The following is a 26,365-nucleotide window of genomic DNA, read 5'->3' on the forward strand; positions in this document are numbered from 1 at the left end:
ATCCAGAAACAGACTGGAAACCCACTAAAGCCTGCATGCATGTGGATGCCTGTGGGTGGGCTGGGTCCACCATGAAACCACAGTGGATGACACACTTTCAACTCTCCAAGACTGGAAAAGGCCTTTACTGTGGTCCTGGATGAAGAAGGCCAGGGCCCCATACTGCGAGTGTATTACAGGCCTACGACATAATTCTGTGTCGGGTCCTTTCTGAGCTTTTATTCTGCAATATTGTATACATATCATTATTATACAGCACTGTGCAAAAGCCAAAGACCGCCTGCCATTTATTCTAGTTCCAGTCCAAACAGCCATCGAGAGCTTACTCACCTCCTCGCTGTAGGTGTCCAGGTCATCAGGAGAGAAGTCGTCTCAACAGCTAAGAATAATATCCGATTTTTCAGTATTTCTTTTTTATTATTATTATAACAGCTTTCCGCTTCTTACCATCCTATTTGGCCATTTCCAAACACATTCAATGATGCTGAGGTCTGGACTCTCAGGTAGTCAGCCCATAGACCAGAAAACTCCAGCAGCCTCAGCAGTATAATTAGCAAACCATTGCAGTCATGCAAAAACCTCATACCTTAAGTGAAAGTCGATGTAAAAAGATTTTGAGCCCAAGGACATTTTGGAGCATTTCTATTGGTCCATTCATCAATAACTTTTGACGTAACATATAAGAACAACTGTCAGATTTATACGATGTAAAAACAACTTCTCAATCAGCTCTATATCCTCCCAGAGTGGGAGAGACTGTGAAGCGACATGTGATCTGCTCCTCTCGCTTAAAGCTTTAAGTGCTGTTGATCTGGGTAGGTGTGGCAATCTACCAGGTCTTGCACAGTTGTTAGGTCACATTTTCTCTGTATCTTTGGTCAATTCCAGCTTCGGAAAGTCCTGTTTACTCCAAACTTATTTAAGTATCTGAGCAGATCATCTCATACAGTTGCAATCAAAATGATGCAACCCTGATTCCAGCTGTTAGAAACCAAACAAACAGGAACACTTTAAATAGCTCAACACAACTAACAGAACAGGTGCTTTCTCCAAACCCAACACAGAAACCACTTCAGTCACAAGAGCACACATCAGGTGGCAAATCAAGGTCTTCATTAGTTACATCAGGTGGCCTTGAGATGGTTTGTTGACTGTGACAAGAGAGAAACTGTTGCCTCCCAAACATGGAAAAGGATACAGAAAGAGGGCAAAGGCACTGAACGTTCCTAGAGATACCGCTAGAAGCAGAGTTCACAAGTTCAAGTTCAAAGGAACACTGGCTACACTACACCTGGTTCTTGGCAGAAAGAGGAAGCCACCCCCGGCTGCCACCAGATTCTACAGGAGGCAGGTGGTCAACCCTTGAGCGAGACTGCAAAAGCCCTGCTGTAAGGTTTGGTGGCAGCAGGCACAGTGGTTTCCGTTTGCACAGCAAGGCACATGACGGTCTTCATGTCTGTGCACCTCTACTGACCCCAAAGCTCGGTCAACTCCAGTGTACTCAAACCCAGATAAATCAACCACAGTGGTTTTGGGACGGTGTTTTGTGGAGCAATAAGAGAAAACTGGAACTTTTCAGGCCTATGGATCAGCAATATGTCTGGAGGAGGAAGCACCCTGCCTACAGTGCAGCATAGCGGTGGCTCAGTGATGCTTTGGGGCTGATTTGCTTCCTATGGCACTGGAAACCTGATGGAAATCCTAGGAACAAAACACCATGTCTGTGAGGAAGACTTGGTTTGAGAAGAAGTCCTGGAAGATTCTGGAGTGCCTGACTTGAAACCCCATAGAAAATCTTTGGTGGCATTTGGGGAAGGCGGTTGCAGCAGCACACCCAAGAATAATCAGGCCATTGCCCATTAAGGCCTGGGTTTAGACTTCTTAGGAACGCTGCCAGAAGCGATCAAAAAGGTTTTCAACTACGCACCAAAGCCGTCTGTCATAAAGGGCTTGAGTAATCCTGAGACTTCAGTCGCCATTAAAAGCATCGTATGTTGAATTTGGAGAAAGCACTTGTTCTATTAGTTGTGTTAAGCTGTTTAAATTGTTTATTTGATTGGTTTATTGGTTAAAACGATTTTGAAATAATAATTTTTTTTTATTTGCTGATAAACAAATTTTAATTTTAGTAGAAATTATGCTCCAAGGCATCAGACTTCATTTTCCAGTAAACTGGAACCAGGTCTCCATCCATCACAGTGTGGCCACAAGCTGAACTACAGAAGGCTTCATGCTCGCCACCTGAAGTGTGATTGATTTACTTGCTCTTACTTCACAAAACGCTCTTTCACAAGACCAGGCCGACCAGTCGAGTGAGCTTTTTTTTTTTTTTGGCCCGTACCAAAGACGTTAAGGAAGAACAGACTAATAATTCTTTCTAGTTGAAGCCCAGGGGCCTAATTCCACTGTCAATCATTTATTTGTTCTTACAGCAATCAGTGTTTAAAAAGAACTATTCTGCTATTTGTAACTAGTTGCTTTCAGCATGGCGATAGGAGCAGCAGCGTGGTTTTGGGACCGTAACAATAAAAAGCTTCAAACTGGTTATTAATCCGTTAGCGTTTCAAAAAGTCCGCCTGCAACATTTCCTTCAGGGGATGAACCAGTAGATCGGGTTTGACCGGGCATGTGATTTTTACTTCGCAAAAAAAAATCGTGCCAGTCTCCACGAACAGCACAGAACACCGGCTGCTTCCAGGAAAGCATGGGCTGAGCAGCGGCCTGCATCGGTTTATTTGGTGCATGCATTCCTCTGTGAAGCCCCCAACAGGAGGAAAAGAGAGACAGACCAGGCCTTGCTGTGTGTACAGAGTGTATTTGAAAGAAGTTTGGTGATACACTGAGTGAAGTTGTTGGCGAGAGTCCACATGAGCTCCTTCTTATGGAGATTTGAGGAGTCTTCTGCATGCCAGAAGTCCAGGGAAGAGCTGAATTTTTCCATGGGATTCATCCTTGTCAAACCATTTGGAATGCAGACGGTGCCACTGATTCCCAAACGTCAACGTCCCACATTTTCAATACATGATTACTTCACGTTATTGCTTGCTGTTGGCGATCACACAGAGCCGAGAAAGGGCTTAACTGCGTGAAATTCTCAGATGGACAAAGTCCTAGAGGAGTCACACACTACAAACATCTTTAAAAAAACACTATTAAAAATACAGCCTTGCTTTGGCATATCCATGTGCCAAAAATATACATTTTTTGTTTTATGAATATACATTTTTACATTCCATTTGAGAAGTTTATGATTGCTCTCACGTTTGAGCTGCCCTCTCCTTAATGATAACCATACAATTCATATATTTAAAAAATAAGAAAAAAAAAATCACACATATGCATACCATACAGCAGATCCAAGATGCTAATGTCCTAAAAAATATAGTATAAAACTATAACTTACATTTGTTTTTCAATGATGGGAGTACACAGTTAAGCAGAAATAATTAAAAGTCTGAAAACCACCAAAGATGAAAAATCAAGCAAGTTCTTTCCTCTTGCCTTTACAAGCTTCAAATTCAAGTCCAACTGTACGTTCTTGGCCAAGGAACTTGTCAAAGACAAAGCCAGTTTGGCAGCCTATTTTGGTAAGTTTTCAGTACCTGACAATTATTGTCTGGAAGCCCGCTATCTGCAAAGAATTTAAGGCATCGTGGGGAGAAAAGACTAAATAAATACACGAATCAGGTGATAGTGTTCTTAAGTGGGACAGTTTGCGGGGTTGAGGATTGTCTGAGCTTCAAGAAAAAGCCCCCTCTTGTGCAGTCTGACGTAACTGCAGTAATTTAGCAATGTCCTGCTTGTTTGGATTCAATAACATTTTCAGATATGTGTGTTTCAGATAACAGGCACATTTAGCCTTGAAGACACACACATACATGCACACTGTTGTTCTATAAAAAGCCAGCAAAAGAAACATGGAGGGAGGAGACTTCATCGAACCTGTTCAAGAGGTGAGCTGGTAAAAAGAGAGCCGACTTCCCAAATATCCCAGTGCTCTGACAAAAAAACAAACAAAAAAACAACAAAACAAAAAACAAGCCACAGTGGGCTTCTTGGATTATTTTTGTCTGAAGAGGAATTTTTCTGAAAACTCAATTTCAGTTTTGGAAAGAAAAAAAAAAAAATTAAAAACGCACTACAATGCCAGTCCCTTTAAATGGCACAGGTTGGAGCAGAGAAAGGGAAAAGCTCATTTTCTTTTGTCGTGAGTCATCGAGGAGTCCTCGAAATTGCTTGCTCTGGCAGTGGATGTCGGTTGTTTCGTTTGGTTCACAGTATTGGACATGTGTGGGCAAAGGGCTGTGATGGTCAGTGGGAAGGACTAACACCAGTCAGCTATGTAGTCAAAGTCTGTGAAAAGCTCTTGTTCACTGGCCGTCAGAACCCTGGGCTCACGAGGTGGGGTCAGTATTGGCGCTTCTGAGGTGAACTCGTCGTCAAAGTTACTGACGTCCTCGCGGCCTTTAATGGTCGGGACGAATGGCGGCTGGATCTTCTTAGCCAGCAACGCACCCCAGTCCACACTCTGAAAGAAAAACAACGACAACAAAAGAAACATCAGTGGAATACCTACAGAGGGTAAACAAGATAATGGAAACACCAGACAATATATAAAGACATTATACAGTCAATGTTACAACTGGATTTGGTGTATGTGTGTGGGAAAATTACTGGTCCGCTAGCATGGACCAGGACCAGAGCTTTTGTCTTTAGAGCAGCTACAGTCTCTCTGTAAATGGCTGCTGAATAACTTTTAAGTGAAGAAAGAAAGCTTGCTTAACAACTGACAAGCCTTGGACAAGGACTCGGCAATATGACAATATTTTATCATAAAGTGATAAAATTGTGTGGAGATACACAATGTGTTTTTTTCTGAGCATATTGTGAATATAATGAAGAATAATCAATATGAATTTATTATTGGGCCAATATTTGATGTTGAGTATTGGAATTTGCAGATATTAAGCAAAGTATAGTCCTTCTGTTCTCTTTCACTAAAATGTGCTTTTCCTTTATTTTTCTGTTGTATCAAAAAAAAAGGAGTTTCAGATATCTGTATGTAGCACAAATATATAAGAAAACAATATAAATGTAATATAATATATGTGTAATATAAATGTATAGGCACATGCTGTGAGTTTTTAAATTACACTGTGATACGGATTTGGACTGGTTTATTTATTTTTATTGTCTGCCCACTGTCCCTCAGAGGCCAAACAGGAATCAGAGAATAAAACAGAGCATACTCTGAAAAATGGATGCTTCTTCACTTCCTCCGCATCTCTCTCCCCTGCACCAAGACGTCTCTCTGGATTTCTCCTCAACAGCTGCAGAGTGGACATAAGAGTGCATAAGCGTAAGAAGTGAAATGCACACAGTACAAGCCCTTCTAGGAACACTGAACAGGATTTGTGAAATTTAAACTATAGTTCAATAACATACCCGTCTCATTATGGATATGGCCTCTGTAGACAGGAATCTTGGGTAACGAACTTCATCGTTTACAATACTATCAAACACCTCCTCTTCATCATCACCTGGAAATGGGGACTTCAAACATAGAAGAAAATTTAGGACCTCGCTGCCAGGAAACTCATCCTGCTTTACTGTCTTTATATAAGCTGTATAACTGAACTCTGCCGGAGTGCTTAGCTAAACAGTTTCAGAGTGAATGTTTAACTTCACTTTAACTCACCTCTCCAACCAGCATCTCAAAAATGAGCACGCCCAACCCCCACCAGTCAACTGCTCGTGTGTATGAGGTTTCTGTCAGGACTTCAGGGGCCAGGAACTCGGGAGTGCCACAGAAGGTACTAGTGCGATCTCTAAAACCCATTCCTGAAAGACAAATGGTGAGAAATGTATTCAAGAGTCTGAATCAACCCCTAAATACAGCAGTTAACTATGTTTCAACCCATTTTTGATACCTGACTCTTTTTGATATGGCGCTGACATTTAGTTAATTTTTTCCATTTCCTAACATTCTATTCCACAAAGTTCAAAAGTACCCCCTTTCTGATCTCAATACCAACATTAGAATCTTGACTGTAAACATTTATTTTTCTTAAAACTACAAAGCTTTAAAACATTGATATTAGATATTAGAAAATGCAGGAATTTTCAACTGACTTCTCCAGAGGTCCACACCTCCTGCTATTAATAATGCACACTATGCATTCAATATTGCAAAATAAATTATATTGGATATTGATCTGCTGCTGGTAGATCCATCATGCAAAATGAGAATTTTCCTTTTGTATCAAGGAAGTTGTTGCATGAGGTGTACGATTTAATTTCCTTACGTAATGTTGCATGTCCTGCAACGTGACTACTGTGCATGCGCACACTGCGATAATGATGCTAAAACGATATATTTTATGGCCCCACTTCAAAATGAGAATTTTTTAATTGAAGCATATAAAGGAAGGTTATCATGCTCAGACTAGCTAACACTCGTACCCCACCAAAGTGGTCATATGTCAGGATAGATTTGTTGTGAGGTTTGATCAGATCGCCCCCCCCCCACTCCGCTGTCCAATCCTGCATTTTCTACGGTTATTGTCCCAATACTGATTGTATACAAGATCCCACAGTTGTGTAAACTGGATGAACAAAGCTTTAACCACAAGTGAAAAACTCTTCAAAAAGCTCAGCTAGAAAAATGAGTAGAAATGGGTTTTAAACTCTTAGAAAGCATTATTAAAGAGTAAATGGGAAAGCACCACCACCCTCACCATACCCTGCCCAGAACAATTCATTTTTCCTAAATGAATCACCAGGCAAGGAGGAGACTAATCAGAGAGGCCATCAGGAAATCAAAAACAACAAGTTGCTGGAGGCTTTCACGCCCAGTTTTCCTTAATAGCAAGAATGGAGGTTCCCGATAGCAGGGAGTGTAAAACCACCCAGTGGCATAGTAAGCTACAGAACATTACTAAATCGACCAAAAAGAACAAATCAGGACCCCAAAATCCACGCCACACACACAAACCACACACACCTCTGAGCAGATCTCAGTTAGAGACCAACTTAGAACCAACTGACTGACTACAAAGAATAAAAAGGTATTCTGGAGGAAACATAACTAAATAACACTACTGTTGGCATCTGAATTTATACTAAGTAGAGGGACGATGCTTAGTACTTAGGTCAAATTGAAAAGTTGCATTTGTAGTACATTTTTAGTAAAAAAAAAAATTTCCCCCTCACAGTAAGAACAAGTGAAAATTAGGATTCTGATGATCAACAAAACCATTACAAGGACATGAATGTTACTTACCTTCTTTGCAGAGACCAAAGTCAGCAATTTTTACATATCCTTCGGTATCAAGCAAAAGGTTATCTAGCTTCAGGTCCCTGCAAAAGTTTGATTCATTACATTCATGAAAGGTTCTGAAATGTTTATATACAGTATAATGGAAAAACTAATTCTTTGATTCCTAATGCTCTGACTTACCTGTACACTATTTTATGCTCATGCAGGAACTGCAGGCCTAAAACTACACAGGCAGCATAGAAACTGCAGTGAGGAAAGGGGGAAAAAACATGCGTTAGAAAAGACTTTTCATTTAAGGGAACTCAGAGATCTAGGAGTAAATGCAGTCGGTCACTCACACTGCTCGCGGCTCTGAGAACACATCAGCATGGATGTGCATCATCAAGTCACCCCCAGCAGCATACTCCATCACAAAGCACACATGCTCCTTGGTTTGGAAGCAGGCGAAAAGATTGACCAGAAAAGGGTGCCGAACACTGTTCACCGTCTCAAAGATCCTCTTCTCACACATAAGACTGGAGGACAGCAAGAAAGACACAGAGGCTCATTGTTAGAGTGAATAACTGGTACACAATCCAGTGGACTGTCCAACCTGCCAGCAGTCATTTGCTGCAACTACAAGCAACACAGCAACCAGCAACACTGCAACACTGGGAGATCACTAATCAGTACAACAGACACTGGACTATGTTCTGTAAATATAAAGTGTTGTAACTACATTATTTATATATAAGATTTTTTCTTTTTTAAGATCAAACAATAAAAATGGATTTAACCAAGCAATTACAAATAATGCACAGCTTTTCTTCTTTTTTTAACTTCAAGCTGCTTTACTGAGAAAGGGTAACAGAGGAGTGCTTTCAAATTTCTTTATAACAACCAAGAATAATAATTAGGTGGCAAAATAATCAGTTTATCATTGCTGTCCAAAATAAACAAAGCAAAGCTGTAACTTGACAGGAGAATGCAAAAACATAAAACATCTTTTAACTTTTAGTAATTTTAGATCATTCTGTTGGTCCATTCATCACAAAATATGCACACAATCTAAAAGGTCGCTGTTGCGCTAACTGAAAATATGGGCATACATTTTGGACAAAGAGGACATGCATTATAATAATAATAATGTAAAAAAACCAAAAACTTTGAAAGCTTTATTAAAGAGGGAAATGGGAAACCACCCTCACCATACCCTGCCCAGAACAATTCATTTTTCCAAATGAATCACCAGGCAAGGGGAGACTAATCAGGGAAGGACATCAGGAAATATACAAGTGCTATAACTACATTATTTTGATGATTGAGTAATATTTTTTTTTTAACATCAAACAAAAAAAAAAGAATTTACCCAGCAATAACAAATGATGTACAAAAAACATGCTGTTGCACTAAAATGACAAAAAATAATAATAATAAAATATGGAGATACCTGTAGCAAGTCTCCGTTAGCAAAGAGCCAAAAAGTACACATACTTTGCTGCCAATTAATCAGAAAGGTAATTAACAATTTTACAGAAAATGAACTAATCAAGTTTAACCAACTAACTCACTGCTCTGGAATATACAGATGCAATGGTGACTTCCCTTAGCAACCCCACTACTTCTCCCTCACAAAGGCAACACTACCAGCTGGGTTCTGGAAGACATCTGGCCCCAAAAGGCTCAGCTGCGCTAAGCAGTGTCTTCCAGGACTGTACAACATCTCTTAACGACACTTAGGTACAAGTAGCTGTGAAAAAGTTTTACCTGTCAACTTCATCCCGAGCGACAATATCCCCTTTTTTCAGAGCTTTGATGGCGAACATTTCTCCAGTGCTCCTGTACTCTGCCAGTAAGACCTGTTGAATTATTGAGGACACTCAATTGAGGCAATGAAATTGTAGCTAACAGACATGATAACCCACACCGAGAGGAAAACTGCAAGGGAACAATGCTAGCTGAATAGTTTTTCCTTTCTGAGTACTGTCCGGACATACTGCACTCAGTCAAACAATGTACAATTAATCTACTGGTTTTTAAACACACAAAAACAGAGCATACCTTTCCGAAGTGTCCACGACCCAGAACTGCCACACACTTAAAGTCTCTGAGACTGAACTGCACCTCCTGTTCTTCCCTGAGAATATATAAATACCATTAGTTAGTCCTTTTTATTTATCCATCATTCTCAACTTACTTTTTCTGTTAGATCTCACAACATTATTTAAATGGTTTCACATACACTTAAAACTGCAGTCAGGGCTTACTCTACTATTACTGAATATTATTTCTGATAAAAACAAAGGTCATGGTCAACACCACAGCTATGTTGTTTTTTGGGATTACACACACACACACACACACACACTCTTTAAACTGTCCTTCTTGCTTTGTCTCTGTACTTTTGACTGTGTCCAGGTGAATGATTGGTATGGCACCTTTTTTCAGTTTTCTGTTGACTGGTGAGCTCCACAACAGGTTGCTGAATTTCGTCTTCCACCAAACTGTCATTGCCTGTTTTGGTCACTACACTGTTCCGACTGTCGTTCAGGAAGTCAAAGGTGGCTAACGCATCCTGAGAAAAATACAGCAACAAATAAAAATATACATAGATTTATTGCTTCTGTGGTACAGTGAAAGCGATATATGAGCTTGCAGATGCATCTAGTGCTGGGCAATAGTGCTAAATTTCAACATCACTGAGTATTAAATATATCTGATTATCATAGTACCAGAGCATCAGATGATATCCAAGTTTGTGTGAGCTTGTCTGTCCTGACCACTTCTACTCTGTTCTAAAAGTATACCTTTAAACCAAACACAGCTAGTTTCAAATGGAACCTTACATGGTATTGGAAATGTTACACTGAAAGAAAGCACATTTACATTTTTTATATTTACACATTCCCTGTTGAAATTTAAATGCGCCTGTTTGGCTGTATTAGTACATACACACCCACTTAAAAGGTTCAGTACCTGCACTTCCTTTCCATCTGGGATTTTGTCCTTTGTTGGTGGTTCTTCTTCTAGTTCCACAGCATTAGAATGCTGGTTTGAAGGAGGAGTGGCCCCTTTGTCAAAGTCTAATTTGGTCACGGTCGGGTCACTGAAGGAAAGGGTCAAATCATAACACTGTTGACAACATTCCAATTTCCGTTTTAGCCCTGGCCTACGGCCATGTTTGGGCCTGGAGTCTTTCTAGTCAAACCAGACTCACTGAAGGACATCTCATTAGAACATTCATCTACAGATAAAGCAAGGGGCCTACAAGTCACATGTAAATCTAAACACAGAGTAAGTGCTTACTATATTTAAATCAGTACTAAATGCTAAGATGGCTGGTTAGTCGCTGTTTGTTCAAGATAAGAGTAACTATTGTGACACAGCAGGTAGTCAATGGGGACATGTTCGGCTCTTGAGTAAATTTGTATGTTCTGCCAGAGTTAAGAGATTTTCATTTGGCTGTGAGCATGTTTTCCGATGACTGAATCTCACTACATTGCAAACTGCTGGCTTTGATTGAACTAGCATCCAATACAACAGAATAGAGGGAAAATAAAAACTAGTGTTTGAACTGGTCATAGGATTTGGCAGATAAATATATACCAGCAAACATGAAAGGACAAATAAAAGCATTAAAAGCTTTGGTAAAAGGATGTGGAGTATTGCACATTAGAGGAATTGAACTATTCATGCTTTATCAATCAACTGTTGCTAGGCTTTGACAAGCTTTACAAAAAAACAAGCTTTTGTAAAGACAAGCTTTTGTTCAAAAAAACATTCAATCTAATTAAAATGTTAAAAGTAAAATATCACAATTCTCTTGTTAATAAATTTAATGAAAGGTTATTCATTCCGGGAATGCACTGACGCAGACATGCAATACTTTTAACGTGTATATCTAATGATGCCGATACAATAAGATATATAAAATTAATTAATCCACCCTGATTAGTATTACTTAACATGTCATGTTAGCACAGTAACCCAGCCTAAACTTTTAGCTTTTCTGTAGTGCAACAGCCAAGACTACAGTTACCATAGTGCTACTCCTAATGTATTCTCAACGTGACTTTGTTCTGAATACAATTTCTTCCCAATTTTATTCACAACCAATTGCTAGGGCTCGCCATCACACGACATACTGCACTATTTCTGTAGTACAGAGCAATTACGAACGCAGCTGTGATTTCACAAGCAAGTTAGATAGTGTGCACCGCTGTATGTTGGTTAGTGTACCTGGACAGAGGGGGTGAGTCTGGGTGACCGATTGCTCCAGGTTCAGGGCTCAGTGCTGAGCCCAGCTCTGCCACTGGAGGGCTGAAGGAGTTGTTGACGGACGGGATGGCTCTCCTTACCAGACGACCCCATGTGGCAATGTTTATGTTCATCTGAGGGGCTCGCAAAAATGTTTTACCTGGAAAGAACAAACAAGAAGGAGGCAAATCATCACTCATTGATCTGCTTGCATACCTGACACCAATAGGCCAAAGTTCACCCTATCTTACAGAAGGAGGACAGACCTACAAACTACTGCTGCTTAATCTACTCTGGCTGAAGCAACACACACAAGACTGAGTTTAGCTCAGTTTAGCTCTTTAACTTATAATGATTAATGATTGAAGCCTTACCACATGAAGGCTTTTCCCCATTTACAGGGGCACGGTTATGACTTGCACTTACCTTGCTGTTTCGAGAAGATTTTCTTCTGCCTTTGTAGTTTTGGTCGTCTCTCAATAACTGGGTTAAAAAATGTAACCTGGATAAAAAAAAACAATAATAATTAAATAAATAAATTACAAAAATAACAACTGTACATTGCATTTGCGTTACAGCACTTTATATAAGATAAGCCTGCAAGTTTGGATGCATGTGTGCATGTGAAAAAGAAAACGCGAGTACCTCAGCAAACAAGGTTCCTTGTGGCTCCAGGTAGAGGCACATGCCATGGCGCTGGTTGTCCAGAAAGTCCTCCAGTCGCAGGAACTTCACAGCACACAGAGAACGCCAGTCTCGCCAGTAAACGGATATCTCCAGCTCACGAGACTTCACACAAAGAGATATAAAAAGAACTAAATCTTACAAGACAGCTTACAACTTACTGAAAATATCCTAACAGCCTAACCACCATGAACAATAAGAATATCAAGGTTAGGCCAGACTACTTGTGGACGTTTTTTTTTTTTTAAGCTTGACTTTGAAGTAAGATGATGAGTAACAGCAGTTACAAAAAAAAAAAAATATATATATGGATTAGTTGGCTTGATAATCTTTGTGTGCTGTATTTACACCATGTGACGGAAAGAGCAAAAACACAGTGCAAGGCTGTGCATGTCCCAGAATGTTACACTGTTACACAGCAAAAGCTCAGTAGGGAAGCATGAGGTGCAAAACAGAGCTAAAACAGCAGATCAGAGGTCAGAAATCACACATTGCTGTCCACTTGCCCAATTCCATTCAAGTTTGGTAAGCAATATAAGTAGCGCTGGCAGCATAGACAAACGTCTGTAAAGTAAATGTAACTGCTCACATACTTGAATACACATGCTACACGCATTACTGGGGGTTTCCATAGGAGGGCAGACCACTCTGTTTGATCCCCCCTTTTCCACTGTGCACACACATAATCTCAGATTTGTTTCTCTCTTCTCTTGCCAGCTGTTCTGACAAGCATATTTTTTACGAACCAAACAAACATAAGGTAGCCATCATGCATACCGGAATCAGCTGATTTTGGCATGATCGGCCATAACCGGTGACCGATCAGTGTCATATAACTTATTCTGTGCTGCACGAGAACATAGCCACATACACACCATGGCTGTGACACATGGCTGTGACCACGATGTCTCCCTTTCTTACAGTCACTGTGTCATCTGCCTGCACCGTTTAATAGAGCATTCCTTAAAAATGTTTATTGGGCTTCAGCACAGGCAACAGGAGGGAAGTTAACATGTCTGGAACTCTCTCCAACATGGACGAAAAGCTAGTTTGTCTTGGCCAAAGTGTGCTGCGTAAAAAATGTGTGTAACTGCGCGTCTGCCATAGTGCGCTGTTTACTGCTGCACAGAGCTCCGTGGTGAGATCAATAAATAGTAAATCCAGCAGTTTTAATTCTTCCACTACATCAGTGTAAACATAAGCAACATCACTGAGTTTAACATTCTTAATCACAAATATGAGTAAATATGTCCCACCGTTCAGCCCTGTGTCTCCGGGTTTATCATGAAACATGATGAGTGGAGTTTTTCAGCTGGACTTTTCTTAAACTGGATGGAGTGGAAACTCTGGTATGTGTGTTTGGCTGAATTCTGGGTGTATTTATGAACGAGCAGTAGCCTCAGACATTGTTTACAACACGACCGGAAGGCGTTTAACACCACTATTTATGATTCTGCATTAATGTTTGTAACAAGCTTTATATAAAATATATAGAAAGTATTTTACAAGCTTTAAATGTCTGTGCTTAATCTAAAATCTATAAATACATTGTTCTATATATATTTAACATGTATTTAACAAAATTAATGAAAAGTTGATCAGCGAAACCCAAACCCGAACCCAGCCAGTCATATGTTATAAGAAAATGTACAGTTGATTTATCATTACAGAAGATGTAAGCAGCCAGACTCCATTCTGCATTACAGCCCGTTATAAGATTTGCTTGTGTTGTTCCTATATAGTTTCTGCTCCTTTTACGCTGAGTACAATAGAAAATACAGAGCTGCAGACATGTCCTCAATAGACCTTTTTTGTTCTATTTTTTTTTTTTTTTTGCAAACATGAATTCGATAGCTGTTAAAATAAAAAAAAAATAACAATACAAGCCTGAAGACCAGGACACAGCCTTCACAGCCATTACTCACAACAAATCTGCTAATCCACCTATAAGCCTGACTTTCACAGGGAGGGTGAACTAACAGCAGTCTTAGTGCTGTCTGGCTGTTACATTCAGCCTCTCATTGCTCAACTACAGATTACTGCCATCACGTTGCTTGCTGTGACATAACTCTATCAGTCAATAATGTAATGAAATGCACAAAATCATGCCAGTGAAATATCAGTAAACACACAGATGGCCCTCAAAATAATGAGAACCACCACCACAAGTCTTAAAGGTCAGTCCTGATTGTATGATGCCAGTTTAGGAATCGCTTAAATGAACTCGCCCAACTTGGCCCATATTGTTCTCTTCATGCGGTCATTAATAAACACACCCACAGTGGGTCAGTAACCTCACAATTGTTGAAATTCCTTTCAAGGTGTTTTATGTAAGTGTGACTAAATCATCAAAACTGCTAACAAACATGGAGGAACAATCACATCACAGAGTGCAAGAAAGATTAAAGAAGAAGAGTGAAGAGCCTAGCACAGGTTCTCCTAAAAACTGGGCCAATTCTGGGATTAACATTCTTAAACTTAATTGTGGTAATTCTTGGGGGGTGGGGGGTGACTCAGGAGGTAGAACATGCAAGCGTCTATGTAAAGGTGGGCATTTACTTGTGTTGAGGGGATTATGGGCTTTAAGCCTAAGCATGTGTGCGTGTGTGTGTGTGTGTGTGTGTGTGTGCGCTTGTTTGCGAGACTGAGTTTTATCGCTCTGATTACCCGATCAAGCTCCAGTGTGAACTTCTGGTCCCAGGACTGGTTGCTGACTGGCTTCCAGGTAGTCTGCCCCACCACTGTGTTGTCCAGTTTCAAAACAGCGCTGATCTCATCTGATGATGCAATACACAAACACTACACCTTTCAGTCCAAGTTATACAGCCAGGAAGACAAACACAGTCATGTGTGGTTTTTAACAGACTGCTGAGTGTAAAACACTGGTTACAGTGTCCTTATGACTGAGGTAGGCAGGAGTACAGATCACAGAAAACCCAAAAGGTTCAACTTAATTCCAAAATGCTATTATTTAAATTCAGAACCACATATAGATATGACTCAAAATTCCCTAAGGACGTGCAAATAGCATTTGGAATGCACTCAGGTCAGTAAATCATTCCACATACATGTCTAACTGACAAATCAGGATCTTGTTTTGAACTGAGAAAGACTGAAAAGCACTCAACTGGACAGCTCGTCTGCTTTGGAGGGATTTCTGCTGCTGCCTGATCTGTTCTTGTTTGTTCGGCTCATGAAGGAGGAGCGTGTTTCGCTGGGGCTCCAGCCAGGCAGGGAGACAGACGCTGCTTTAGACCGGCCCGGAACATTTTCCAGCAGGTCCTGACAGCCCATGAGTCTCACTTCTAATGTTCCTGTTCACCACAGGTGGAAAAATCTCTGTTAGGAAACTAGCAGAAAGTTCAAGCAAGGTATACACTATTGAATTACAGTTAGCTGTAATACAAGATCATCAAGGGAGCATAAAAGCAGATCACAAAACAACACCTTAGGGATGCATATTATTTCTTTTAAGCTCGCTTGCTTTTCACATATCAGAATGAACCACTAAAAGTACTTTGGTAACTTATCATTGAAACAATTCTTGAGCTTTAGTATTTGGTCAGTGACATTTTATTTTATTTTTATTTATTTATTTATTTATTTACAATTTTGCCTCTGTATACCATCACAATGATTCTGCAATGAAACATTTTAGATGTGATTGAAATGTAGATGTTAAGTCTTAAGTCAGGGGGTTTAACTAAAATATTACACTACACTACTGGAATTACAGAGATTCAGTTACTGCAATCAGCAGTGTCACGGTCAATAAACACTAGCAAGCTAGTTCCTTCTGCATTCATACACGCTGTTCCAAAACAACGTCTCCACCATGTTTGACTGATGAGGCAGTATGCTTCAGAACATAAGCCCTTCCTTTTCTTCTCCATACTCATCTCTTACCATCTTTCCCCAAGGGATGAATTCTGCAATCATCATCTTTAGTGGTCTTCAAAGATCTACCAGGCCCTTTGGTGTTGCTGAGCTTGCCAGTGCATTCCTCGTTTTTAGGAATGTACCAAACTGTTCATTTGTTTCTAATAGGTTTGCTTTGTTATGCCATCCAAATGATGGTCTTTTCCCTTTGAATCAACATGTTTTTGGACCACATAGTGGAAGTTCCCATGAACAGCTACCAAACGCCTAACCTTTTGTCTTGAAAAAAAAAAAAAGCCTACATTTAAAAAAAAAAGCCTACATTTTAAATCGCATCATGGTCGCTTAATACCAGATCAATTGCGGTGGTGTACAAAGGCAAAATTACAGTTTTTAGTCCCTGTTTAAATACTTACGGAACTGACTATATATGATGAACACATTACAAACTACACATAAATAACAACTAGAGTAATTCCTTATGAACACAAATCCATCTATCCAAAGCAGCCTGAAATGGCACTGATTTAATTTGATTGATTTGAATGGCACTTTTGATTTGGGAAAATGCATTAAATATCAAACAGATTTTGAAGAAACGTGTAGACCTGTCGTCTTCGACAGAACATCCACCAGATTAGAGGTAGAGTAGTGCGAATCAAGTTCAGCGAGTCAAGAGGATGAATCATATATCATGTTTACCCGTGAGAGCAGCAGGTTTGGCCACAGTGGTGTACTGGTTTTGTGAGGAGATGATGCTTTGTCGTGGGCTTTGAGGAGGGGAAGCCACCATGGCCAGCTCCTCTGAGATCACACTGGCCTTTGGGTGGTTTTTAGGCAGCTCGCTTAGCCTCTGCTCCAGGGAGAACCTCAGCAGGTCCAGCTTCTGGCTAGATTCATTAAACCGTGCCTGTGCCTAGACAGACAGAGAGAGAGACAGAGACAGAGACAGACACAGACAGAGAGAGAGAGAGAGAGAGAGAGAGAGAGAGAGAGAGAGAGAGAGAGAGAGAGAGAGAGAGAGATTCAGCCTCAGCTACTGCTATATGTAAGTGCTAAAATGAACCAATTATCAACCTTGGACATAAAAAACCCAACAAATGGACATATTGTCAATACTCATTCTATCATTAAATACACTAGCATATATGTAGCATAAGTTAAACAGAATTATACAAAATACAGACTAAGATACAAAGCTGCAGTGCAATGCACAGGACTCTGAATTGAAAATTACATGCCCTATAAAGAAGTAATAGGCCAGAGGTGTTAGAACATCTGACTAACATTCCACACACATTCGTGACACTGCTGCTAGACCATCAGTAAGGATTCACACTGCCTCGTTACCATTTTTTACACCAGGCCTGGACGACAATTCCTAGCTTGAATTAGATTTAAATACCTCAATTAGCAGTAAGAGTTAGAGTTCCAAGGAGGCTTTGTTTCCTTCTCACATAAAGCAAAGCACATGCTGGATTGTCATAAGGATGGTGAATCCTTGGTGAATGGAACACACCTCTGAATGGGCTTTCTTTTCAGTCACTTTCCCCGAACCCAGCAGCTTCATCACATTCTTGGCTCCTTCTGCCACAGCAGATTCGATCCTGAAGTGATGACGCAGCTCTTCCAACCGCAGGTCCAGGGGACTGATAATGGACTTGTTTGTAGGCACTGAAAGGTCAAGGTTTAATTACATTAACCACAGCTGTGTAATGTGCTAATTACGAGATGCCTCCTTACCTCTTGTAAAGCTGTATCTTATCTAAGCACTTGATAATGACATTAACTGTAAATGAACGGCTCTGGAATTTGATGAAGACACTTCGCAATATATTTTTATGAAAATTCTGCAGTGAAAGCATCCAGTATATTTATTAGGGATGTGTATTCTGACTAATTTTAATTTTGTGGAAGTGGACAAAACAATGGCCAAACAGTAGCTGTGAAGCTATAGGCTGAATAGGTGAATAGGTGATACTGCCTGTGGTGAGAGGCAAAAACCCTGGTAAACACTGACTCTTACACAAGGTAATTTTAGCATTTAAACTCATTTAACAAGACCATCATCTAGACTAGTAAAAGTTGCTATATCTGCCTAAGGCATCACATTTCAGAGTACTACAGTGTAAATGAATATACATACTTCAAAACACACCTCAAAACACACTTGCGTTACATTTTACAGAAAAAAATGATCTGTACCTTTTCCTAAAATGTTCCGATAATACCCAACAAATACCTGGACAGTGGTCTTTGTATTTAAAAATGGGTACTTTGAACTGTAAACCAAGTACTTGTCTACTCCTTAGCTATGATATTTCACTTCCGCTACAAACACAATTACGTTAAAAAGATCCATCATGATTTAAAGCATTTACAGCATCCCCCAAAAAAGTGAAATGAGATTAGAAGATCAAATATCTGAGCAAAACCATGCAGCAAGGATGAAACAACAAGTGGACAAGTTCCTTACCATCATTGTTCTCGTAAGTCACCTCGTTGGTCTGGCTTGCTTTAAGGATCTGCATCCTGATGAACTCTATTTTTGTCTTGCTGTCTTGGAGCATTTGTTGGGCCGTGGCAAGCAGCTTGCGATCCTGCAGACAGTAGAACAAAAGGAACAGCAGGTACAACGTCATAAAACATTCAGATAGACTGCTTTAATGTCTCCGATTGTGTATTTATATGTTAGGTCTGCAACACAAGCAATTCATTTTTCTAAGGCCAGCGTCTGTGTAGACTAATGCATTCAATACAAGTCTCATACTGTTATGAACCACATGACCAGAGCAAGGCTATGTTCTTTGGGCAACACACTGTTTACTTTCAGGGTCAGCTGTTTGACTAGTTCTTATTTTGTTGCTCAGTTGTAAAGGATCACAGTGCTAACTGTTTATCTCTCACAATATACAAGTCCAAAGCATGTAAATATGTCAAAGGCCTCTTAAGGGCTGGGCTTCCTCTGGACAGTCATGAAATGCTGATGTCACCTCAGAGGCCTTTCCTGTAGGTAGCGCTTTCCACTTCCATAGGAAATTCATAGCAGCATAGAACCTTCATGTGGGCTCCACCATGTCACAGGACCCCGATTTCAGTTGTTATGCACAAAGTTACTTTACTTCGTTTACGAATGTTTTGGAAACAGATCCCTGACAGATGTAGTCATAAGCTATTAGAACAGACAATACCATCTGCTACTGACATTTCACTTAAAAAGACAGTCGCAAAGTATTTCTTACCTAGCTTTCTGCAGACAAAAAAACACCAGCCTATATACAGGCCTATAGGAAACAAATGGTGGCGGAATCAATGTAACCACTTTACCGATAGAGATACGGGAATCGTGAGAAACTGCTGATACAAATATTGATTCAATAAAACTAATTTGATTTGATAATGATTTAAAACTAGCCATTTGTAACTGAAACACTCCGCAATCGTGCTTAAACTACTCAAATATTCAACTACCTTGCAGAATAAAATACACAGCTAATAGAGCGCATCACACCACACAATGAGAGCGGGTTCCATTTCAGGCTAGACTGGACTGAATCGAATTTACTTTGATTTTCAGCATATCTATTCCCCACACTGATGCCTGTCAGTTTCTATTAGAGATCAGTAGAGATCAACAGATCCCTATCGGTACTGTTAAACTGCACACACACAGCACATAAACAGCCTTACAATTATGTTAATGTGGACATTAAACTCAGAACCACACCACCAACAAAATTGGACTGTTAGATCATATTGTGCTAATATTCATGTGTGAGTGTCCTTATCTGTTTTTCAGAAGATACTCCAAGAAATGCCTACAAACAAAACTTGTGTCGACCTGTGTGCTAAATCGAAAATTGGTTGGCATGCGAACAGCAGAGTACATCAGAGAAAGAACTGTCCAATAACCCTCATAATTTCCTCAGTTTTCAGCACTACAATGGGAATCTATTAAACGTAAAGATTCTTTTTCATCCCAAGACCATACGCAGGTGAGCCCCTCAGACTACACAAAAGGTAGACTTTGGAACAGCCACAATATATATGTGCATAATAACACACAGCAAAGCCTATTAATACTGAAACAAGACCTGGACACTGCTCTACACTTGCTCTTTACTACCAGTTGCTCTCATGAAATAACAACCATTCCATCCCAGAACACATGTGGTCCATGAGCTGGTTTGGTAAGTTTCCAATCATCCTTTTTTTTTTTTTTTTTTGGAAGTAATTTTACCCACCATTATTGAATATTTCTGCTCACATCTGTTTTCATTTCATAAGATGGGACTTACGGACAACATCAGAGAACAAAGACTTCATAATCTCCAAGACAGCTTTGCAGTGAGAAGGATTCATACCAACTTAATCAATCTATTATTAACAGTGTCTTTGTACCGCAGCTTTGCTGTTTGGGCCTAAAATGGCAGTTAAGCGATACTTCACACTCACAGCTTTCAGGCCATTAAGACACACACACTTTATCATCCTGACACAGAGTGAGAGGGATTCAGAAGCAGACTACCTTGTAAGAGCCGTTGGAGTACATCTGTATCATGTTCTCGGCTCCCTGTTTGACTTTGAGCTCGATGTCGTTCTGTTTCTTCAGCGCGGCCAGGCGGCTGCTGTTGGTGCATGCCCGAGCCTCACTGCTAGGGGTGTCTGGGGTCAGAGGGCACTCCGAAACTAAAACACAAACAGGAAAAAAAAAAATAAAAAATACTCATCACACACAAGATAATTAATTAATACGCAGATATATTTAAGGCTTCCTAGTTGATCATGGTCCAGGGAAGGAATGTTAGAAGCTTATTTAAAACAAGTAATACTGTGTTAAAAGCTCACTCCATCTGCTATGGCACAGCATGTCAGCGTGAACATTAAAAACAAACAGGTAAAGTTAAGGTAAAGAGTAGAACAAGAACAGGCACTGGACCTAGTATCAAGTTCAGCATTGGCATATAAGCATGACGAGCAATCTAGCGATCATTATAGGTATTATAGTAACAGCTGCCCTGTAAAAAGACTCAGCAGTGTTTTGACCACTGAACCAAATCATGCTATTAGTAGAGAAAACCAACACTGCCCTTTCAGTAAGGAGGCACAGCTCAGCGCTTCCAGATCCAACTAAATCAGACCGAACGGAATTCACAAACAATAACGGTAACGTTTCAGGTTCTGAACATGATAAGTTTGAGGAAGTCCTTTCGTGCTCGGTGACGCTGTCTGCATACTGATCATCAAACTCAACTCCCAACACCATTATCCGCTGTGGCTACTCTCCCCTCCCCCCCACCTACATGTGTAGGCTTATTATGGTGCCCCCTAGTTTCTTTTGGTACTATATAAAACAGGTACACTCATGCTTTTAGAATTCTGGTATTGACTTGATACCAAAGTACGGATTTCCATGACAACCCCTTCAATAACTGCAAATATGTCAAGGAATACACATAGGTAAACCAACAAACCAAGACTGACAGACCTTAATGAGGACAAAACACTGTAAACCATGTATAAATGGAGAATTCCTAACTACTGCATTTTTTGGTCTAAGACAAAGCTGGAAAACTGGCTGAGTTAATTATGCTAGAAGGCTGGACTGCATGTAAAAAAAAAAAAAAACCCACAACAACAACAAAAAAACTAACAAACAAAACAAAAAAGCCCACCACACCACATCACACAAATCCACTGAAGAGATTAGAGAAATTTTGAGAAGTGCGTGACTCCAACAGAGCAACAAAGGTAACCAAGATTATAGGCGGGAAAGAAAATTCTAAATAGTTTATTTCCTATGTTGACTGTTGACTCTTGTTCAGGGTTTTCCTCGTCCGTTTCTTGCCCAGTACAGTAGGACAGGATAACAAGGAAGTCCACCCTGGGATTTTCTGTTTTCTGATCAAATGTATTAATTTATTGCGTAGATAAAACTTCATTCTTTAGTTATTTGAGACCATTAGTGTTTAACACCTGAAAATCTTGCTAATTAGCTGATGAGTCAAATCAAGTGTGTTTAATGTGCTAGTGATCTCATTGGGATGTCTACGCTGAAAGACATCAGTTATCCTCTCTAACCAAGTCACAGGCATCATTCAGATTTGATAGGATTTACTTGTAAATGGAATTTCCCTCTGACTAATACTGACTGCTATTTTGAAATGCTGAGAAATAAACAGAACACATGCTGATACGGAAGACAGAGGGGACTTGTGTAGGCATGCAAACACTCAGGTAATAGAGTGAGCTGGGAACTAGGAAAAGGGGCCTTTCTGTGAGAACAGTCTGGCTTCCACAGAGTAAGTAAATAACACAGCGACGGCACACCTCAGGGGTGAAAACAAACCAAAAAGGGGAGTAAAGGTAAAGACTGGTACTAACAGTTTTTCCTTGGGTTTTCCTTTGACTTTTCCTGATGACAGACCAGAAAGTGTGAGTTTGAAAACACAACCTACTGCAAAGCACAGAATGTACAGTGGTGTGCCAGCATTTCACTGCCCTCTTAACTGCCCTATGACACAGGGAAGCCCGTGGGACAACAACAAATGACTAGGGAATTCCATTCACTGGGTTAGAGCTCTTTTAACTTTTACTGACACAATTACTCACATACCCGCACAAAAATGAAGTTCAGAACGATGAGATCATGCTCTCATGCCAGGACATGAGAGCATTACCATATATACACGTGCAGATGTAACAAGAGAGCTACTGCTGCAGACATGCATATACAGAAAGTATTTTTCTTTATTTTTATAATTATTATTATTACACTTATTTTATTAAAATATAGACCCAAGAAGGGGAGCAAACAGAGCATGCTTTTAGTAACCTCCTCAAATTCCATACACGACCAGACATTTTAACTAGTTCATCATAGTTCTTCATGACCAGCAATCTCTCTTAGTTCGATGTGCTGCCCACAACCTTACCGAACATTTCTCTGGTGAAAGTAAGCTTGTTGTTCATGGGAGACTAAAAGATTGCTGCCTTAAGCTTATTTTTTCTGGTTTGGTCACATTTTACCATCTGTTAATTTTGATACGAGTGTGTTTACAGTTTAGGAACTAATAAACTAAATCAGTTATTAACAATAAACTAGTCTTTGTGGCAACACGAAAAAGAGAGATAATAGGTTAAATACAGATAAAAAGATGAAGACAAAAAACTTTGGGACAGGCAAAACACAGCTTTCTGAAAACACGGACATCACATGTAAACTGACACTTTACTTCTCCATTTGAAAGAAAATCCTGCACACACATTCATTAGATCTGTTTTGGCCGTTACACTTGTTTTCGATGAATTTGACTTTAAACTCTGAGGCGTTAGCGCCACCTATTGGGGTTTTAGGACAGTTTCTCATGTGGACAGAGATTTTCAGAAAACATTTCTAATAAATGAATAAATGAATGAATGTAGAGGCCCCTAATTTTGAAACGTAAACTGTAAAAGACAACCATATTGCTAATCAGAAAAAAAAAAAATCAAAACAGTACTTTTTTAGACATCTTCTCACTACACAATTTTCATGCGTATATTTTATATGTATTTAGGTTGGAAATCCCATTAGGTTCCAACTGTATAGAACAGTATTTAACAAAATATGTTACATATATATATATTTTTGTGTGGTACAACTAACCCTGCCATCTGTCGCAATGAACCTCCTCATAAAGTCAGCTGTCTCATTTCCACTCACTCCACACCTAGTTGTTTACATTTTCATTTGCAACATTTAACACTTGTAACACTTGCATACAAATAAGACCCATTTAAAATTATTAGGCAAAAAACAAAATAGGTTAGATCCATAAACATCCTGTGATGCCCAGGTTAGCGGTGCAGAGTAAAGCACAGTTAAAAGCAATCAGAGAATACATTTATGGAAGTAACATGCCTGAGTGGCACTACTAACCAAACAAGCTCTGCAGCCAATGGGAAAAGAGAACTGTTACTGTTGTGCAATGCGATCCTGAGAGCCAAGCAATTTAGACATTTCTGTTTGAGAGTCTTGTGGAGTATCAGAAACCACAGATTCTCACAGCCTGACAAAATGAATGTGTTTTGGCCTCGTGTTTTATGAGCAGGTCATGATGTGTAGCACATAATGAAATAAACAGCAGTCTTACCAAGTACTAACTGGTTCGTTCATTCTTTAGTCTTGCTTTCTTTTTTGTTAAAGGATCTGTGACCAGCACATGCACACCTTAAAACAAACCCAGCACAGCAACCCTAAAATAATCTTAATAAAAGTCCTTATTACAAAATAATCTGTTCATTATCTAAAATAAGCTGAAATTAATTTGCCGGTCTCTTGGGCAATGGTATATCCCATTAATTATACACAAAGTGCTACTGTCACATTACACAGCATTTGCCAAAATAAAGTTAGAACACTGAAAAATCAGGAGTTCAATTCAAATAGTATACGGATACTTTCCATTTGACACAATTGAGCATCATTTGGTACATCTCAGTCTACTTGGAACATGGCAGGAACACAAACAGACAGTGATTACTTACTGTACCAGGAAATATACGATGCAAATATAGAAAGTACTTGTGTTTAAAATACAGAGCTGTTTGGCTGATAAAGACTAGATATATATAGTAATCTACAAGAACCATCTCAAAAATCTAAACACTGTAAATTTCCTTCCTGTAATCTCCAGAGCATGAGGAGGAAACAGAAAATGAAACTGCTTACAAACAACAAACTATGGCATGTCTGAAATGTCTGTTTCATGATCAAAGAGGGCTTACAGGCTCAGGACTCTCAGGCTCAACAGGCACAAGAAATTACGGACCCCGTCTAGGGTTAGTACTCTTCACTTTTAACAGAACAGGTTAAAATGTTACACACAAGAGACACAAGTGTAAACATGAATACAGAAAAAAGCCAACAGAAACATGTTATGAGATCAATGCTAATTTGTATACTACAAGAACCGATTCAATGCATCGTGAAATGTCAAACTGCAGCATCATTTATAAACTTGACAGAAGTGTTTTTATTCGTGCAGAGGTTCCCAAACCCATAAAATCCGTTTTTTTTGTTTGTTTTTTTAAAAGAAATATGATTCATACTTTGATTAGAAAGCTACTTCAACCATTAGGGATGTCCTGATCAGAGACAGGTGATCAGATTTGGGGAAAATCCAGGCATTTAATTGGTTATTGTTTTTTTTCCTGTTTGTTTTGTTTTTAAACCCGATCCAGTTCCGAAACCGTTAATGTTCTCAGAAGGTAACAAAACAGAGTATGCAGTGTGGAACTAGTTTACGGTGGAACAGGACAACTTAATGTAATATTTGTGGTTCTAGACATCTATTTTCTGATATTTTTGCTCATGCCACAAAAAACACATGGTGAAATACATCCCAGTCACGGCTTTACACTTGAATTATGTCTGGTTAGAAACTAAACTACTGTGATTTGCAATGTTGTAAAATTACTGGAAGCTGGAGGTCATTGAACACATTATAAAATGATCATTTAAGTAGGAAAGCCAATCAAACCAATCAAAATTCATCAGTCCAGAATGTGAGAACAGAAACTGTTTGCTTAAAACAAAGCAATATTAATCTCCCTTAAATTCTGTGGCTGTAAAAACACAAAGATTAGACCAGAATCAGCATCGGAATCTCTTCTAAACAGATCACACATAAGGTGAAGACAACAGTGACATTAGGCATGATTTAGCTAGATACAACCCGTTATGAGTGGTCTTAGGGTACTTAATTCATTTACTACAATTACTCAACTTTTTTATTATTTTCAGTTCATTTTAAAAGTGATCACATCAAACTTCTTACATCACAGCCTCACAAACTCACTTAAATGCTAACCCAGGCTGGAAACAGTACTATACATGTAATTATAAATAATTATCATATTTTAAAAACAATGCCACTGAATCACTACCATCACTTTTCCACCTGTCTAATATTTGACCATAAATAGTAGAGGAATTCATAACGGGCTGCTGTCACTGCCCTAGGCCGGAAAGTCTCTCGCTTAACAAAGGCTTTCCTCACACCAGCAGGAGCCTGGACCTAAGAGACACTTCCTGTCCTAATTTCTCCATCTCTTTAATCCTGCGCTCACCCCTCCCCACTCAAATAAACAGTCAGAAAGTAAGTTGGTCTCTGCATGATCTTTCCAAAAAACAAAGGGTTATAATGGTAAATGCCTGGTGGTATGTATGCAAGAAACATCATTTAGTATTTTATAATATTTAAAAAGAGAGACATCCCAAAGGCATCACCCTGCAACTTCATT

The 26,365-nt window shown here is 39.5% G+C and overlaps 1 protein-coding gene across 1 annotated transcript in view; it reads right to left on the reverse strand.

The window, feature by feature from the left end:
* Positions 1-2,799: 2,799 nt before the first annotated feature.
* pkn2b (protein kinase N2b) overlaps positions 2,800-26,365 on the reverse strand; it is a 34,684-nt gene continuing 11,118 nt past the window's right edge. The window contains exons 3-22 of the mRNA XM_072684057.1: positions 20,607-20,767; positions 18,555-18,678; positions 17,598-17,752; positions 16,781-16,994; positions 15,328-15,513; positions 14,867-14,976; positions 12,161-12,304; positions 11,942-12,017; positions 11,498-11,675; positions 10,235-10,364; positions 9,697-9,833; positions 9,320-9,395; positions 9,026-9,117; positions 7,618-7,794; positions 7,460-7,522; positions 7,283-7,359; positions 5,699-5,841; positions 5,446-5,553; positions 5,250-5,330; positions 2,800-4,528 (exon numbers count right to left, since the gene is read on the reverse strand). Of these exons, the coding sequence (XP_072540158.1) occupies positions 4,325-4,528; positions 5,250-5,330; positions 5,446-5,553; positions 5,699-5,841; positions 7,283-7,359; positions 7,460-7,522; positions 7,618-7,794; positions 9,026-9,117; positions 9,320-9,395; positions 9,697-9,833; positions 10,235-10,364; positions 11,498-11,675; positions 11,942-12,017; positions 12,161-12,304; positions 14,867-14,976; positions 15,328-15,513; positions 16,781-16,994; positions 17,598-17,752; positions 18,555-18,678; positions 20,607-20,767 (2,636 nt within the window). The 3' untranslated portion in view covers positions 2,800-4,324. The remainder of the gene's footprint in view (positions 4,529-5,249; positions 5,331-5,445; positions 5,554-5,698; positions 5,842-7,282; positions 7,360-7,459; positions 7,523-7,617; positions 7,795-9,025; positions 9,118-9,319; positions 9,396-9,696; positions 9,834-10,234; positions 10,365-11,497; positions 11,676-11,941; positions 12,018-12,160; positions 12,305-14,866; positions 14,977-15,327; positions 15,514-16,780; positions 16,995-17,597; positions 17,753-18,554; positions 18,679-20,606; positions 20,768-26,365) is intronic.

Source organism: Salminus brasiliensis, chromosome 7 (genome assembly GCF_030463535.1).
Source record: "Salminus brasiliensis chromosome 7, fSalBra1.hap2, whole genome shotgun sequence".
NCBI lineage: Eukaryota > Metazoa > Chordata > Actinopteri > Characiformes > Bryconidae > Salminus > Salminus brasiliensis.